This window comes from Oncorhynchus mykiss, chromosome 6 (assembly GCF_057628025.1).
Source record: "Oncorhynchus mykiss isolate SJ-2025 chromosome 6, ASM5762802v1, whole genome shotgun sequence".
NCBI classification, from domain to species: Eukaryota; Metazoa; Chordata; class Actinopteri; order Salmoniformes; family Salmonidae; genus Oncorhynchus; species Oncorhynchus mykiss.
The window spans coordinates 77,645,115-77,663,318 of record NC_143027.1 but is presented as its reverse complement, the minus strand read 5'-3'; the positions used below and the strand labels follow the sequence as shown (position 1 = coordinate 77,663,318).

The following is an 18,204-nucleotide window of genomic DNA, read 5'->3' as shown; positions in this document are numbered from 1 at the left end:
TCTTGTTTTTGTTAACGACTTGAGGTCTGTATGAATCTATAACGGAGAAAAATCACACATAATAGCCTAGTAGTCCTAGCAGAGAGCTGTCATCCATGACGCTCACAAAACATGACGCAATATTATATTGGCAGCACAATGAATTTGCAAAACCCTTTTTTTTTCATTAAACATTAATAACGGGATCTTTAAATTTGTGTCCATGTTATTCGCTCATCTTGCCCAGGCTCAGGTTTGTTTAATCAAAAGAGTATTCGAAATATGATTCCCCAAGATTATATTTGGAGAGATTTGCCGAAACATATCTCGCCTGGCTGTATGGACAGATTGCATTGAGTTGGTGATCTGGATGGATAATCTGAAATCACGGTCGGTTGACCTTTAATAAAAGAAAACCACGTATCTGAACTATCAGCAGATGTTCATCACGCACCTTCATTCTATCTGGCCTCGTGGGCAAAGATTCCCTTTAATTTATTTTGACGGGAAGGTTGTCTATATGAAGAGATGGAAATAGATTAATTGTCCTGAATAGTGTGGCAAAGTAGGCCCGTTTGATGACACATATTCTATTTTCTAAAAGTGTTTTTTAAGAGTTGATGTGTGCCTTCTGCTTATCTGTACATTCTAGAGGAGGTTTTATGTTATTTCAAATTCTCAGTCATATTCGATAAAACAGAAAGAAACGTAACAACATTGTTATTACGCAGGCCTCTATGTAGGTCTATTTTGTGTGTGTGGATAACGCAATAGGTCTAGGCCTACCTGTATGTATATAATTTGATTACTAAATGCAAAGTCCATTGTTAAGACCATACCATCTTAATTCATAAGAGACTGAGAGGAGACGATTGGAATTAAAGAGCTCTAAATATTATGTTATTATTGTCCTCATAATTCCTCATCACGATATTTCCTAGGGAATTACGCCAAACCCTGTTACATTGAAGTCACACCATTGCATGCATTACTGAGGGGTCCCCCATCCCCATCCCCATCCATAGGCCGGGCCCACAACATTGACCACAGCTCCTTTCAATAGACCTAATACGATACCTAATACTCTTATTACAAGCTCTAATCCTCCAAATCCGACCTGCAATAACGTGTATCTTTTGGTGGCTTAATTTGCATGCCTCTAAACTGTGGGTCATTCGCTGCAGGTCACACCGTTATTTTGGTTTATTAAGTAGCATTTCTTTTGGTCCTCTGATAATAAAGTCTGGACAATATCCATCTCAGGCTAGGCCCACATTTCTGCATTGCAGTTGAGTGTTTTCAACAACATTTTGTTTAAAGGTTTTTCGAGTTTTCTACTGTGGAGTGAGCAATATGCTATGCGATATTACATGTCATGCATGCCCATAATCATGTAAAATATAATCTATTAACTTTCTTATAATTTTCTGAAAATAACTGACTTCAAAGTTCAAGTTGACAGGAATAAGAAACCAGTGCTTTCGTGTTAGTAGTTTTACGCATGATGACAAATCGCTTAGTTTTACTCACAGGCCTAATACTTGTGCTAATACTCATGTGTTATATCAATCAGTTATACATGAAAAAGTTCAGGCAAAAACAGTAGAACCAAAGTCTAACCCACACAAACCATGTGAATGTTCCTTTATGGGTTTGATACTACAAATGACCTTTTAATTAACACAAGTAAATTATTGCAGCGGCTCCCTACACAGCGGACAAAGCAGCATTCATCCCGTATTCCTGCCTCGTTGCTTGTCTGAACAGTAACAAAGTGTTTGATGCCAGAACTGATTAGATAATTACAATGGAGAGATGATGTCCCCTTTCTTCCTGGCCTTGTAACGTTCATTCACGTTCTCTATTGAATTATGACCTTCCAACAACGTTCCAGTATTATTCTCCACGTTAAGAAGATAAACTTTGATCTAGTGCAACAGTCTCAAACGTTTTAATTGGCCGATTAAACCAATGTTAATGTTCTGGAAATAATATTTACACAAAAACGAGGAGTTCCTGAAAAAATTCATTCTTATAAAATATTTCATGAATGGCAAACACAGAATAAGCTCACAATTATCTTTGAGATGAACACAACACAATCAACAATTTGTCCAGGTCGACACATACGCAATAGACAATTCCGATTACAACTCGATAAATCCCACTCTTTTAGCGAACAGAAAGACCAACAACAAGCTAAGTATTTCTCCCTTAAATCAGGTAAAAATAGCACACAACCACAGTTGAAACAATACATACATGTAACAAAATATTTAAATGACACATACGAAATAAATACATGAACAGATGAGAATCAAATAATAAATACACAAATAAATCAATAACATTGCTACACTACGATTGCCCTTTGCATACATCATGAATTGACCGTCAGTTCCCATACCGTTGCATTTCAAAGTCTTGCATAAAGTCATCGTCAACACAATAAAAACAACGTTGTGCAAAATCATGGCAGCTTCCACAGTTTGGACAGGGCTCATCGAGCTTTGACTGCGGAGCGCCGCAGTTCCCAGGTGTAAGGTAGGTAGGATGTCCGGTGCTCGTCGTCATCCCAAGTCTTTATAGTGCATAGCCTAATACCGGCTAAATAAAAGTCCCACTGTGTAATGACTGCGTGTCCATCAACCTAAGGGGCAGAGAGAGGAAAAAGAAAAGCTCGTTATTTATTGATATCCATTACAATATCAAGCCTCGCAAAGGAACATACCTTCTAATATAAAACCATCAGTCAAATGTAGAAGTATGTGCTTAACTATAGACTGACATATGTCTTCAGGTAATCCAATAATATATTCACTTCATAGACAAGATCACATATGTAATACCATCAACCTGTGTTAGTATAGAAAAGTTACAGTACAACTGGTGTAATCCAAATGATTGGATTAGCAGATGATGGTTAGGTTGAATGATGTACAAGTTGAATGTGTGTGTGTGTGTGTGTGTGTGTGTGTGTGAAGGCTCACCTTCCTCACCTCTTCATAACAGGTCTGAAGGCAGTGACCTTGTCATCCTGCAGGGTCACACATGTGTCACTGAGTTCCGAGGGCTCTGTCTCTGCCTTCCCACTGGAGAATCCTAGACAACAGAAACCACACTATAAGAAACTTGCAGCAGCCAGGTCATTGTATAGCGTTTATTTGTAAATATTATTTTTGATAGCAGTGAAACAAATGTGCATTTCTGAAACACATTTCAACATTGTATAACTTTACACGGGTAATTTCACAATTACAGTCGTTCAAAAATGAACACAAGTGTCACAACACGTACATACCTTCAATAGTGGAGTACTGGCATGAGTCTGAAAGAGCAGGATAGGAGGAACAGTGCAGTTGGAGGGCCTTGTGGTTGTAGCCGCCTGCACTATAGACCTTAGATTGCAACAAGGGGCCCTCCTGGAAAGGGTTCTCAGCATTGGATATGTTAGTAGGATCCTGGAGGCCCCTGAGGGGCCCACACTGTCTGGTACCAGCCACTGGTAGCCTGGTCCCCTGTAGATGGCAGTCTCCCAGCATGCCCCCTGTCCGGAGCTCTGGGGCCCCGTGGTGAGCAGAGCCCAGGATGACCCCCGTGGCCGCTGTACGCGCCAGAGACCAGATCCTTGGTTTGTCCCGGTCCGACACCTCGAAGTGTGACAGGGACACAGTGTGAGTGCCCGTGGGGATGGTGGTGGTGGTGGAGGGGGGCTTGGACGTCACCAGTGGATCAAGGAAATCCGAGGGCATGGTGGGTAGAGAGGGCAGGGTGGGTAGGCTCTTGATACCACATGGGAATGAGTGGTGGAAGCTGTTGGGCAAGGAGAGGGAGAGCTCTGAGCTGCAGTCTCTCTTTGGAAGGCCTCCAGAGCCAACACCACCACTGGACATGGCCCTGTGGAGGTCCTGCTGTTCCTCAGGGCCCCTGGGTGCCATCTTCTCACAGTCACTGTCCAGCTTGTCACAGTCCTCGTCCTCCATGTCCTCCAGGTCACTCAGATGAAGGTCTTTCTCATCTTTACACTCACTGGAATCTGAATGATGAAATATACAGGAATATTACTGGTGATATTAGGAGTAGAAGCAGTATAATTTTCACTGGAATCTGAATTGTCAAATACACACAACATGATATGTGGAATAGTAGTTATATTCAGGAGCAGAAGAAGTCATTTTGATCAATTCACAGTTTTTTGTTATTGTAGGTGATGTGGATTAGTTTAAGAGGAAGCAAGCTACTGTAAATCGTTGTGAAAAAACATGTTTTTTTTAAATGCTTTGCTAGATGGAAGAGGGAAGAGAGGATGTGTACCTTTGGTGACACAATCTTGGTCACTTTTATCCAGGTCGTCCTTCCTGTCGTCCCCAGCCTTATTCTTTGGTGACCAGGTCATCTTGTTCTCCTTCTTTAGCCTCCTCCTGGCGTTGGCGAACCAGGTGGAAACTTGGGTGAGGGTCATTTTGGTGATGATGGCCAGCATGATCTTCTCGCCCTTGGTGGGGTAGGGGTTTTTCCTGTGCTCGTACAGCCATGTCTTCAGGGTACTGGTGGTCTCACGTGTGGCATTCTTCCTCCTGGCTGACCCATTAAAGTCCATAGTCCCATACCTGGTAGTAATAGCAGACAACACATTAGCCATTAGCAACATTAGCATATAAGCTCATAAACTATTCACCCATACACATGGCACTCCTGGAGTGTTGTCTGAAATATGGACTATACAGCTCTGCTCTATCTAGCAGTATAGAGCTGCATAGATTGTGACCTTTTGCTCTGGAGGTGTGAGATTACTTGAATGTAAGTTATTACTCATGACAGGGCGCTATATGACTTTATTACACTAACAAGGAATAGCTGAGCTGATGCACTACAGATAAGGAATGTGTGGGGTTGCGTACCTGTCATATTGGTACTGGCCCAGTGAGTGGTCATAAGGATAGTAGGTGGCAGGTTGAGTTATGCCAGAATGCAGAGTGCCTGTGCCATCCTTCATTTCATACTGTGGATTCTGAAATAAGAAAACAACTTTATGAAGCACTTAGGGAACTTTATTTGTTTCTAAATATTGGAAACAAAGTTGATGTACATTTTGTGCTACTTTACTCCCTTCCAAATTGAAACATAATAGGCTACTGGTAGCCTAAATATGAGTATTTTTTAAAACTGCAAAGTCTATTCGACCCATCCATCAGGCAGGCAGGCTACTCAAAGTCATTTCAATAACGAAATACTTGGAGAGTAATTTTGATCAGCATCCATCTTGATCGATCGCATCCCAGCCACCCCCATCCTCTATTAGATTAAACGGGATTTACCAGAGATGAGTAGATAGCAGCGGAGGGCTCGGCGCTGTAGGGGAAGTAGCTGGCATAGTTCTGGCTGGCGGCGGCCGCGGCAGCGTAGGGCGAGCTATACATCCCTAGTGCCGCGTTGAGCTCTGTCCGTGTGCTGGCCAGGAGCCGGTTCTCGTAGGAAGGGCAGCAGAAGGTAGCAGGAGTCTGGGTACCGCTCGTCCCGTCAGAGACCGACCTGGAAATCGAATCGCAGCAAGTCGTACTGGGGTTTGCCGACACGAAAAACTGCATGAAGAGAATTGTGGATTATAGACATGTCATTCGTGTTTCGTGTATGAGCTCTGTTATCTTTATATCTAGAATATATTTTGATATGGTTTTGAGATACAGGACAATTCAGGTAAGATGGAGACTAGATATAAACGCGTGCTGTGTGTCTGCCTAATTCGATTAAAAGTTTTAGAATCGCATTTGACATAATATCCAGGTGAAATCATAAGGTACCATTTTGGAAATAATGTGTTTCAGTTAATTTAGCTTTTTTATTTTATATAAAAGTAATTCCCAAAGTATTCATACACTGCCCGACTAAGCTATTGTAGGCTACTGAAATTTGATGAAAACAAAGGATCTAAAACTTTTAATACTCTTATAGGAAAATAACTTATTTCTAGTTGAATGAAAGTTCTGAGAACTTTTTTTGCATATATTTGTCCAGTTGTCTCCAAACAAATATATTTAAACGATAAATCCGTACGGCTACTTCACGTTTTCTAAATAATAGTTATTGTCAATACCAAATTTAGAGATCTCTGAATGAAAGAGAAAGTTGGGAAGGTTCACTGTTAACTTCAGAGCGCAATTAGGCTACACAACGGAGCTATAGCGTAGTAATAAACACAGGTCTTTTGTCATATCAAAACAACACGTGAGTACATTCATAATTCAATTAAATTGGACCTGTGTTTATGTCTGTCGATATTTTGATTAAACAAAAGCGTCACTTGAAAATAGCTGTCAATATTCTGAAAGCAACCATTCAGTGCTGCATCTAGATTATAGAGTGAGCTGTTCAAATTAAAATGATGCTCGTTTGTTTACATATTTGTCACTTAGAAATTGAGAGAGAAAAAAGCATGTTGATATTGTCTTACCTGTGAAGTTGCATTATAAGGATATCCAAACTGAGAGAAAGACATAGCTGCTTCTTTTGTTAACATCAGGAATATTCTTCACCCTTGATCGATTGTAACCAATTCTACTTCAAATCCACCTTCTTACACACATTTCCACGCACGGCCTCTCGCTCAATAATAGATGATTGCACTTAGGAGGGAGAGTTGAGGCTGGTACCAACAGCCGCAGATAGTTTTATATATGAATAATCCCCCGAAGGAAATGATAAGAAAATGAAATTACGCGTCATTAAGTACAAAAATGGTTGTTGTATTAGCTGAAGAAGGCTTAAAGGATAACGTAAGACTTGCAAGATATGGACTCTGCTTGTGCTATTATTTGTGCCTCTATAGTTCTTTAGCGTTCACCCATGCGAGGGTATCAGTGTGACGTCATTGTAATCCCGGAACGACAGGACAGCAAGGATAGAATAATGTCTTTGCCAATCACATCTAACATCGCGTTTTCTTAAGGTGTTCTGTGCACTCCCCGTGTCCCCTCGGCTTTGTGCAGTGGTCTTCTTCACTTGCTTCACTGATAAGAGTATGAAGGAAGGGGGTTGTTCTGGTACAGTTGTGGAACTGTCCGATAGATCAAGGCTCTTGATGCGTATCATGTCCAATTATAAAATAATACCAACTGAAATGACCACCGAGCATATTTTGTTATTACTATGCATAGAATAATACATATTTATTTGGACAATATTTGAACCGAAAGCCTTCAGTTGTGTTTTCTTTCATTTGGGATATCTGATTCTTTGCTATTTCTTATCAGCATCTTCATCATAAAATAATCATTTTGGTTAGTTAGTCTTATGTGCTCACTTGAACAATAATACATATTTATCCATACAAAAAAATCTTAATTTGAAGACACTATACCTCACTCACTTATTCTGTCTTTTTACATTGGGATTTGCGGATTATGAATATCTAAAAGTGAAAAAAAGTGAACACCAGTGGATGGTCGTGGATTTAACGCGTTTTTACGACCTCTGTGCGCCTCTATCTGTCCGGTCAGAGGTGTAGGACCGAATTAATGACGATGATGTTCCCATCTTTCTCTATTAGAGAGAGAGGAGGAGAGAGGGGGGGGGGGGGGTTGATTCAGGAGGAGAGGATCGGTCCCAGTAGGAGCGGATGGAAAGGCTTTGGCAGGTCAATAGACGAGTGATGGATGCGTGCCTGGAGACCTACGTGACCATTACGCGTAATGCGTAATTGCATCAATTAACAAATGGATACATGCCCTTGTTTAACCAGCAAGTTACACAGTTTCTGAGTCTGAAATGGCACCATATGCCCTATATAGTGCACTACTTTTGAACAGGGCCAATAGAACTCTGGTCAAAAGTAGTGCACTATATAGGGAACAGGGTGGGACGCAAACACAGTGAAACTATGCCTTTGAGGTAAAACCCGAGAGCTGTGTGGAAAAAACGACGTGGAAAACTCTGCGCTCTCAATTCTAATTAAATACCAGTGAAAGGGGGCGACGAGATTGCATTTTAATTGAATGATGGTCAGTTGAAAGTTGTGGAAGAAATATAGCTCCCTCGCTGAGAATAAAATGATAAATAATTGTAAGGTTTATTAGAATAAGGAAGTTCATGAATTTCTCTCTCTTTCTCTCTCCTCACACGCGCAATTCGCAATTAAATGTCATTATCGCAAGCATTTACCCACACACACACACACACACACACACACACACACACACACACACACACACACACACACACACACACACACACACACACACACACACACACACACACACACACACACACACACAGAATAGCTAAATATATAATTATTTATTGATTTAAATTCAAACTATTTCCTATTGACAATAACAAGAGTGACGATTCCCGCTGTCACCAACCAAATGCGGTCGGCTTCATTCCCTTCTATCTTGGATATAATCGTTGTTGTCATGGTTGATATGAGAGTGATATTTCAATGCCTCTCCACTCAAATGTAATTGCGTGTTTAGTCCCTGGAGATGCGTCTGCGATTACGGGCTTTCTCTTCGAGTGGCGCCAGAGAGCCGCGAGTAAAGATGGATTTTGATCCCTTCAGAGATTCTCCAAGGAGATAAAGTAGGTTGGCAGCGGACACAGTGGTCGAATTGCCCTTGGATACCTTTACAGATGTTGCACAGGTAGTGGGAATGGTCCATTGTATCTGGCTGCACTGTATGAGTATTGAGCGTTGACTGGAGAAGCAGTGGTCATGACAACATTATGTAGATGAGATGGATAAAGATGCTCTCCTTGATAAGAGAAGGACCAATAGTCCTTTAAAATAGAACTGTACTTATAGACCTACTTTCTCCATTGGCTTTACTAGGCCTACTGTTGTTAATAGTAATGCACAATTACGAATAGAATTGGAATAAAAATCACATTTGTGTTTCATTCTCAATTTAGTGTGCTATAGCTGAATTATTATCTTTAAGAAGTAAAATCTTGTGGAGATGGGAGGTTATTATTCCTCCACAGTTACAGAGGAATGTGTGTACATAAGGGGGGCAGAACATGTAGATTGCTTTGCTGTGGTCTGTGCTTCTCACAAGGGCATGCATGATGGCCCAAGTGCATATGGACAGCCTCATACATAATGTATTAGGACCAGTCACTGTGGATCTCACTGCATTAGGCCCAAATCAACACTAATTGTAATGGCAAACCTTACTGGCCAGTTTGCAACTGCTCTTTAAAATGCCCCATCTTCATGTTCATTTAGACATGTTTTGAACTGAGTATCTATTAACCTATTTCCTTTACAAATTCCAACAGGAATTTTGTATCTTTGTCAGGGGATTGTAAACAACTTGAATCCCACATCTGACTGTTTTGTTCACGTTTCTTGTCAGGTGAATGTGTGTTATGTTCCACTCTTTGACTATTTTACCTGTGATGACATGTTCGATTTTACAGGACATGAGCATTAGCTCAGGTGCTGACACAGCAACATTACTTTGCTGTAGAGACATCAGTCTACCATGTCCTGTCCGATTTCAGCCTCCAGTCTGGAGAAGCACCTTGAAATGTAATCAGAGTTCAAATGAGCTGTTAACACAAACCCATCCACTCCATTTCCTCTCAGTAGGATTGTTTTGGTCCCTGATTGAATCTCTTAGGGATATACAGTAGAATGGTCCCTGCATTTACACCTTCAGAATATTTAGTGTACAGACTACATTCATCTCCCTCTTCCATGGTAGATGTCTACAGTAGCCCTTAAGGGACAAAGTAGATATCCAAGGATGTACTGTAGGCTATGCAGAAGATGCTCTGGTTATTTTCAGCCTGGTTCCTGTGGTAAGCACTAAGCAGACTGTTTGAGTTCCAGTTCCTCTTCCCATCAGGATCAGACAGAACACTAAGATAAAGGTTAAGTCAACACAGGGGGCTATATGCCATGCCTCCAAGACGTCTCTTCCCACTTAATACATTTCTTATGCTGATTTAATGAAGCTCACAAAGCTTTGCTGGGTTTTCATAAGATATTTCAGGTTTTATATGAAATGGTAATAAGGCCAGACAGATGGAGAGAGGGAGAACCTGGGGAAGGGATGAGAGCACAAACGTAGAGGTGAGCAATCTCATTAAGGTGGATTGATATATCCCCATGAATCCACACCTCACTCACTAGTGATCCTATCCTGAATTATTACACACACACACACCTCATCCGGGGTGTGTTATTACTGCTGCTAAATTATCCAAAATGGAAAGAAAAGTCCTAAATATTCTAATGAGAAGTGGTCAGATGATCAGGGATGTGGCCATACATACCAGTGCCCAGTTAAATGTAAAACAAACATCTAGAGGGCCGAGTGAACAAATTGTCCTGCACACAGGGGGGATCATTCAATCTTTATTAACCCAGGGAGGTGGGGAGAAGAACATATTTGCATAATTATTTCAATAAGCAATATAGAAGATATACCTAGGTAGAGAAGAGACACACACGGTTGTTGTCTGTGTGATTGTAGGAATAGGCCCAGTTAGGGCTGCCCAGATGCTACAGACACTCCCTCTGTCCCTCTACAAAACACCATATAACCTCTGCAAGAACATTCTTTTGGATGGGGATCCATGTCTTTACAGTCACTAGTATAGCAGTACTATAAACTGCACATCCCAATGACCCAAGTCACTACTCTGGTGCTCCTGGGACTGTGTGTGTCTGTGTGTGTGTGTGTGTGTGTGTGTGTGTGTGTGTGTGTGTGTGTGTGTGTGTGTGTGTGTGTGTGTGTGTGTGTGTGTGTGTGTGTGTGTGAGTGAGTGAGTGAGTGAGTGTGTGTGTGAGAGAGTGTGTTTGTGTGAGTATGTGTATGTGTGTGAGAGTGTGTGTGTGTGTGTGTGTGAGTGAGTGAGTGTGTAGGCTGCCTGGGCCTGGCAGAGGCCTCTGGAGGCTGTGCTGTAAAGCTATCATCAGTGGTGGTGTCAGGGATTTGTAGCTTGTCACTGAGAGAGCTTCCTGTGACTCTGGGAAAGAACTGCTTATGGAGAGCCTTGCTCAGTGCAGTGTGTGTTTACTTTGTCCTTGTGGTATCTGGCTGTGTCTACGTAAGGTTGTTGTTGTGTGTGTGTGTGTGGGTGACTGGAAGTTGGTATACGTCATATAGCGTCTTTACTTCTTAGGGCCTCTGGCTGTCTTTGTGTGTTTGTTTTCAGAGGGTGTATGCACTACATGTCTATACTGGGTGTGCCAGTCCTTCTGCGGTGTTGTGTGTGTGTATCTCCGTAAATTTCCTAACGTTCATGTTTGGGCATGCCGCATATTTTCAATCTATTTTTGTCCACACATCGTGTGCAGTGCATGTCCTTATTGGCCAAGTGTAGCTGCATCTCTGTCGCTATTCATGTGGTTGTGTATGTGTGGTCCAGAGGAGGCTGGTGGAAGGCGCTATAGGAGGACAGGCTCATTGTGATGGCTGGAATGGAATCAATAGAACGGATCAAACGTGGTTTGCATATGACTGAGCTGTTTGATAACGTTCAATTTATTCCATTCTAGACATTACAATGAGCCTGTCCTCCTATAGCTCCTCCCACCAGCCTCCTCTGGTGTGGTCTCTCCTAAGATGGCTGCTGGCTCTGGAATGAACTTTCCCCCGCAGCAGAGGGCCAGCAGCAGCCAGGAAGGAGAAGTGCATCATGGTCCAGCTCTCTGGCCCACTGAGGAAGGCAGGGAGACGCTTCTCATTGCTGTCACTCCTATTACCCTTCACACTACAGCCATGGCTGTTAACACTATAGGAGGCATGGTACATATTAAAGTTGTTGCTATCTTTAACTTTTTGAATGTCAATATTTCAGAGAATCTACGGAACGTGATAAATTACAGGAGTATATTGATGGAATCAGTTACTGTATCTACATTTAGGCACAACAGACATGTAAAATTGTCACTTTCCTCCTCAAAGACATTAATTCTATCCTATCCTTCTTTGAAGGTGAAGCTCATGGGGTGAGCTGTTTACCTCTGTCCTCTGTCCAGTACTTCCATCAGGAGTATGATGAGTTGGGATGAGTGGAGGTAGTTCAGTGCAGTCTGGCCGGGCCTGGGTCTCGTTGGTTTGCTGTGCCTACTGAACTAAACTCCATATTCCTCTGCAGCTGCCTCTGCTCCACTGAGAGAGAGTGGGGCCCCATCTGGTCCTGGTTGAGGGTGGTTAAGTGAGAAGTGGTGCCAATATAAATAGCTGTGCATGATGTTTGTTTGCATAAATAGTTTTGAAAGGCTTCACTAGGAGTTTTGGGGCAGATTACCAAGGAAAAGTGGCGAGCCGCCTGAGGGGAAATAATTCTCGCTTGAGCTGACAGTTAGATTTGAGACTCTTCTTTTTTCAGAAATATTGTTTTTGGTTTCTTCATTCGTCTGGTTCCAGGAAGAGATGGACCGTGAACTCTTCAGAAGAGGCTGTGTGTGTTTAGAATGTGGGACGTGACAATAGACACTGATCGGCTCGTTCTCTTCATAATTATGCAGTGAGGCAGTGTTTGCTTCAATAACATCACTGAAGGAGGACCAGGACCTTAAAAGGACCAGGACCTGATGCAAGGATATGCATATTCAAATAAAAAATAATTAAACTTTATTTGTCACATGCGCCAAGTACAACAAGTGTAGACCTTACCGTGAAATGCTTACTTACAAGCCCTTAACCAATAGTGCAGTTCAAGAAGAGTTAAGAAAGTATTTACCAAATAAACTAAAGTAAAACATAAGGGGTGAAGTGACTATGCATAGATAATAAACACCCTCTGTAGTGCCTTGCGGTCAGATGCCGAGCAGTTGCCATACCAGGCGGTGATGCAACCGGTCAGGATGCTCTCGATGGTGCAGCTGTTGAACTTTTTGAGGATTTGGGGACCCATGCCAAATATTTTCAGTCTACTGAGGGGAGACTGATACCATTTCTTGATACCATTTGAAAGGAAACACTTTGAAGTTTGTGGAAATTGTGAAATTAATGTAGGAGAATATAACACATTAGATCTGGTAAAATATATTTATTTTTTATCATTTTTACCATCATTTTTGAAATGCAAGAAAAAGGCCATAATGCATTATTCCAGCCCAGGCACAATTTAGATGTTAGACACTAGATGGCAGCAGTGTATGTGCAAAGTTTTAGACTGATCCAATGAACCATTGCATAACTGTTCAAAATGTTGTATCAAAACTGCCCAAATATCCCTAATTGGGTTATTAATACACTTTCAAGTTTATAATTGTGCACTCTCCTCAAACAATAGCATGGTATTATTTCATGGTAATAGCTACTGTAAATTGGACAGTGCAGTTAAATTAACAAGAATTTAAGCTTTCTACCCATATCAGATATGTCTATGTTTTGGGATTTTATTTTGTTACTTACAACCTCATGCTAATTCCATTTGCCTATGTCAGCTCAACCGTCCCGTGGGGGGACACCGATCCTGTAGAGGTACTCTAACACATGCAAGAAACTTCCATAAAAAAAGGTTAGGGCAATGTAAGAAAAAAACTATTTTCCTAAAAGAGAGTTCAGGTCCCTTCTTTTCCCTTTGCTTTTGATTTTGAGTTTAAAGACACACCAAAAGAAGGAAACACAGAGTTATGTAGTGATGTGAATTAGGCTTGTGTTACACAGGAGAAACATGTTGGCAGAGATTTACCTTCCATTATCACAACACACATTTTTGTTTTGATTTTTCGTTGTGGTTTTGAAAAAAGTACAAGACACCCAATTGGTAGTCATCATCACTTTGCTGTGGTTATTTTACAGGTCTGAGAAAACTGACCTGACTGCTTTCATGTGCAGGTAAGTGTGCTGGCTCAGGGCTAACTGCTACCAGACCAACAGAGTCCTGTGTAGGCCCCATGTAGACAGCCAAGCTCCACCCCCAGCATCATCCTTAAACCCCAGCCCCAGCCCTCTACCCAAGCCCTGTTCTCAGCCCCAGGCCCAGGCCTAAACACCAGCCCCAGCCCTCTACCCAAGCCCTCTTCTCAGCCCCAGGCCCAGGCCTAAACACCAACCCCAGCACTATACCTCAGCCATGTCCTCAGTCCCAGCCCTGTCCTCACAACCAGCCCTATACTCGGCCCCAGCCCTATACTCAGCCCCAACACTATACTCAGCCCCAGCCCTGACCTCACCTCCAGCCCTAAACTCAGTTCAGGCCTATACTCAACCCAGCCCGATACTCAGCCCCAGCACTCTACTCAGCCCTAGCCCTATAATCACCCCCATACCTATACTCCAGCACAATACTCAGCCCAAGCCCTATACTCAGCCCCAGACCTATATCCAGCACTATACTCAGCCTTAGCCCTATACTCAGCCACAGACCTGTGCCTAAACACCAGCCCCAGCCCTGTCCTTACCTCCAGCCCTACACTCAGCCCCAGCACTACACTCAGCCAGAGCACTATACTCAGCCCCAGCCCTGTCCTCACCTCCAACCCTATACTCAGTCCAGCCCTATACTCAGCCCCAGCACTATACTGAGTCCAGCCCTATACTCAGCCCAAACCTATACAAAGCCTCAGCACTATACTCAGCCCTAGCCCTACACTCAGCCCCAGACCTATACCCCAGCCCCAGCCCTGTCCTCACCTCCAGCCCTATACTCAGCCCCAGCCCTATACCCAGGCCCAGCACTATACTCAGGCCCAGCACTATACTAAGGCCCAGCACTATACTCAGCCCCAGCCCTATACTCAGCCCCAGCACTATACTCAGCCCCAGCACTATACTCAGGCCCAGTACTATACTCAGGCCCAGCACTATACTCAGGCCCAGCACTATACTCAGCCCCATTCCTGTCCTCACCTCCAGCCCTATACTCAGCTGCAGCCCTATACTCAGCCCAGCCCTATACTCAGCCCCAGCATTATACTCAGCCCTAGCCCTATACTCAGACCTAGCCCTATACTCAGCCCCAGACCTATACCCCAACCCCAGCACTATACTCAGTCCTAGCCCTATACTTAGCCCCAGCCCCACACTCAGCCCCAGCCTATACCCAAGTCCTGTCCTCAGCCCCAGTGCTATACTCCAGCCCTATATCCCAGCCCTGTCCTCAGCCCCAGTGCTATACTCCAGCCCTATATCCCAGCCCTGTCCTCAGCCCCAGTGCTATACTCCAGCCCTATACCCCAGCCCTGTCCTCAGCCCCAGTGCTATACTCCAGCCCTATACCCAGCCCTGTCCTCAGCCCCAGTGCTATACTCCAGCCTTATACCCAGCCCTGTCCTCAGCCCCAGTGCTATACTCCAGCCCTATACCCCAGCCCTGTCCTCAGCCCCAGTGCTATACTCCAGCCCTATACCCCAGCCCTGTCCTCAGCCCCAGTGCTATACTCCAGCCCTATACCCAGCCCTGTCCTCAGCCCCAGTGCTATACTCCAGCCCTATATCCCAGCCCTGTCGGCAGCCCCAGTGCTATACTCCAGCCCTATACCCCAGCCCTGTCCTCAGCCCCAATGCTATACTCCCGCCCTATACCCCAGCCCTGTCCTCAGCCCCAGTGCTATACTCCAGCCCTATACCCCAGCCATGTCCTCAGCCCCAGTGCTATACTCCCGCCCTATACCCCAGCCCTGTCCTCAACCCCAGTGCTATACTCCAGCCCTATACCCCAGCCCTGTCCTCAACCCCAGTGCTATACTCCAGCCCTATACCCAGCCCTGTCCTCAGCCCCAGTGCTATACTCCCGCCCTATACCCCAGCCCTGTCCTCAACCCCAGTGCTATACTCCAGCCCTATACCCCAGCCCTGTCCTCAACCCCAGTGCTATACTCCAGCCCTATACCCAGCCCTGTCCTCAGCCCCAGTGCTATACTCCCGCCCTATACCCCAGCCCTGTCCTCAGCCCCAGTGCTATACTCCAGCCCTATATCCCAGCCCTGTCCTCAGCCCCAGTGCTATACTCCAGCCCTATTCCCCAGCCCTGTCCTCAACCCCAGTGCTATACTCCAGCCCTATACCCAGCCCTGTCCTCAGCCCCAGTGCTATACCCCAGCCCTATACCCCAGCCCTGTCCTCAGCCCCAGTGCTATACTCCAGCCCTATACCCCAGCCCTGTCCTCAGCCCCAGTGCTATACTCCAGCCCTATACCCCAGCCCTGTCCTCAGCCCCAGTGCTATACTCCCGCCCTATACCCCAGCCCTGTCCTCAGCCCCAGTGCTATACTCCCGCCCTATACCCCAGCCCTGTCCTCAACCCCAGTGCTATACTCCAGCCCTATACCCCAGCCATCCCCCTGCAGGATGAAACAGCATTTCCACCAATGACAGTTGAATCGGCCAGACCTCTGGTCCTGGTTTGCTGCACACAGGCGCAGGAGGTTCCTCCATGGTTGACTTCAAACTCAATCCAGATGGTGCTAAAAATATTTCCTCCTCTTTTCCTCCACACATTTGTTCCTCTTTGTCTCCTGCTTGTCTCCCCCCACGTCATGTCAACCCACAGAACTTAATGATACTTTATTTCCATGTTTTTTGACAAAGGCCTGACTTCCTGCTCTTGTCCCCCTTATAAGCTAATGGGTCTGGTCTTTAGGATCTTTACCCACTTGTGTCTGACATGATCACCATTCCTCTCCAAGACAACCTGATCTGCTGCCTATAGTAGTCTGTGATTTATATCATGGCTGACATCTGGGATGAGCTAATCACATGTGCTCTGCTCAACTTGCATGACTTGGAAACGAAGCCTGAATTTCTGAGGATTTTACGTCTACCAGTACAGTTTTATTGTTACTAAATGAGTCACTCTAAACCTCATGCTTTAAAATGTTCAGACAAAAGTGAGAACTTCTTGCCATAAAATGACACCAGTTTGCATATCACTCTACATGCCCAATGTGTCTAGCTGGAGGTTAGCAGGGAGAATAGGCCAATTCTGTCTAATTCTGAACAGAATACTGGCATGGTTCTATGCTAATGAAATCCAGCAGGACTGTCATTCCTTTGTCTCAGAACAATGTTATGCATTTCCCTTCCCCAGTCTCTGCTACAGCTCAGTCAGATTTCCACTTGGACATGGTTATTTCATTTCAGTTACATTTTTCCATTCAAATCACATGCGCTATCTACAACAAGGCCTGACCAAAGTTATTTCCCTCCCACCACTGTTTGTCAAATCTGGATCTGCCTAAAATGGAGGGCTCCTTTAAATCCATCCAACTTAGAAGCAGATGTTACGTAGCTGCAACATCAAAAGGTCTAAATGTAAGAAAGGTGAAATCATATACCTTTGATGCCGGGGATGCTGGTTATTGTAAAGTAGTTTCTGAACATCGGTTTCTAGCCTGAACCCTGACCTTGGCCTCACAGCGAATACATCATCAGATTTCAAAACCAGCTTCAGCTTTTGGTTGTTAGTGCTAATTTCTGATTTGCAGATTGTCAAGCTTACTTTGGAGAGAGCAGGGGTTGGATCAGATCTCAAGTCCCACGCCTCTATTTGCAATGGCTGTACCCAAATAAGAGGGGTCTCCTTGAAATGCAATACCTCTGCTTTTAACATGTTATTCTGTTCAAGATGTTTTCCTCTTCTGAAGTTAAGAGATCTAGACTGTAGACATTTCTGTCCATTTATCTCAAGGATAGGAGCATATTAGTGGACAACTCTTGGGTGGACAGAGATAGAGAAGGAGAGAGAGAGAGAGAGAGAGAGAGAGAGAGAGAGAGAGAGAGAGAGAGAGAGAGAGAGAGAGAGAGAGAGAGAGAAACAGAAGGAGGGAGGAGAGAGAAATAGAAGGAGGGAGAGAGAGAGAAGGAGGGAGGAGAGAGAGAACAAGAGAGAGAGAGAAAAGGAGGGAGAGAGAATGAGGGAGGGAGAGAGAGAGAGAGGAGGGAGAGAGGAGAGAGGAGGGAGAGAGAAGCAGAGAGGGAGGAGAGAGAGAGCGAAGGAGAGATGAGGAAGAGATAGAGGTAGGGCGAGAGAAGAAAATATGAATGGAGAGAGGCGCAAGGGAGAGTACCTAGCATTCCTCTGAAATATATGGTGAATGAAGTTCCTTCAACAAGTGTCATGTTTACCTAGCTCATGGGAAAACAAGCAGACACAGTCTGAGTCAGTGAGGTTGTAGAACACCTCTTTGGTGCCCTGCTTAAATTCCAAGTGTCAAACACCACTGTCACCCAGAGGTGTTGAGAGTAAACAGATAGAGTTACCTTGGGGCTACTTGGTAGGGGGAACACGACACACACGCATGATGTAGACGTGCTTCACCATA

The 18,204-nt window shown here is 44.2% G+C and overlaps 1 protein-coding gene across 4 annotated transcripts; it reads right to left on the bottom strand.

Moving 5' to 3' along the window:
- Positions 1 to 1,906: 1,906 nt before the first annotated feature.
- On the bottom strand, positions 1,907 to 6,997 carry LOC110526613 (Iroquois homeobox protein 6a). Of its 4 annotated transcripts, none has more exons than XM_021607725.3 (7): positions 6,431 to 6,997; positions 5,298 to 5,561; positions 4,881 to 4,990; positions 4,294 to 4,589; positions 3,281 to 4,015; positions 2,970 to 3,081; positions 1,907 to 2,629 (listed from the first exon to the last, which is right to left on the bottom strand). In XM_021607725.3, exons 1-6 carry the CDS (start codon positions 6,494 to 6,496, stop codon positions 2,975 to 2,977), a joined length of 1,578 nt encoding a protein of 525 aa, XP_021463400.3. In that variant the 5' UTR covers positions 6,497 to 6,997; the 3' UTR covers positions 1,907 to 2,629; positions 2,970 to 2,974. The 4 variants fall into 4 exon arrangements, with proteins under 4 accessions (XP_021463400.3, XP_021463399.3, XP_090095034.1 ...); XM_021607724.3 differs by having other exon boundaries at positions 2,979 to 3,081; positions 6,431 to 6,966; XM_090238908.1 differs by having other exon boundaries at positions 5,298 to 5,511; positions 6,431 to 6,844.
- Positions 6,998 to 18,204: the final 11,207 nt, after the last annotated feature.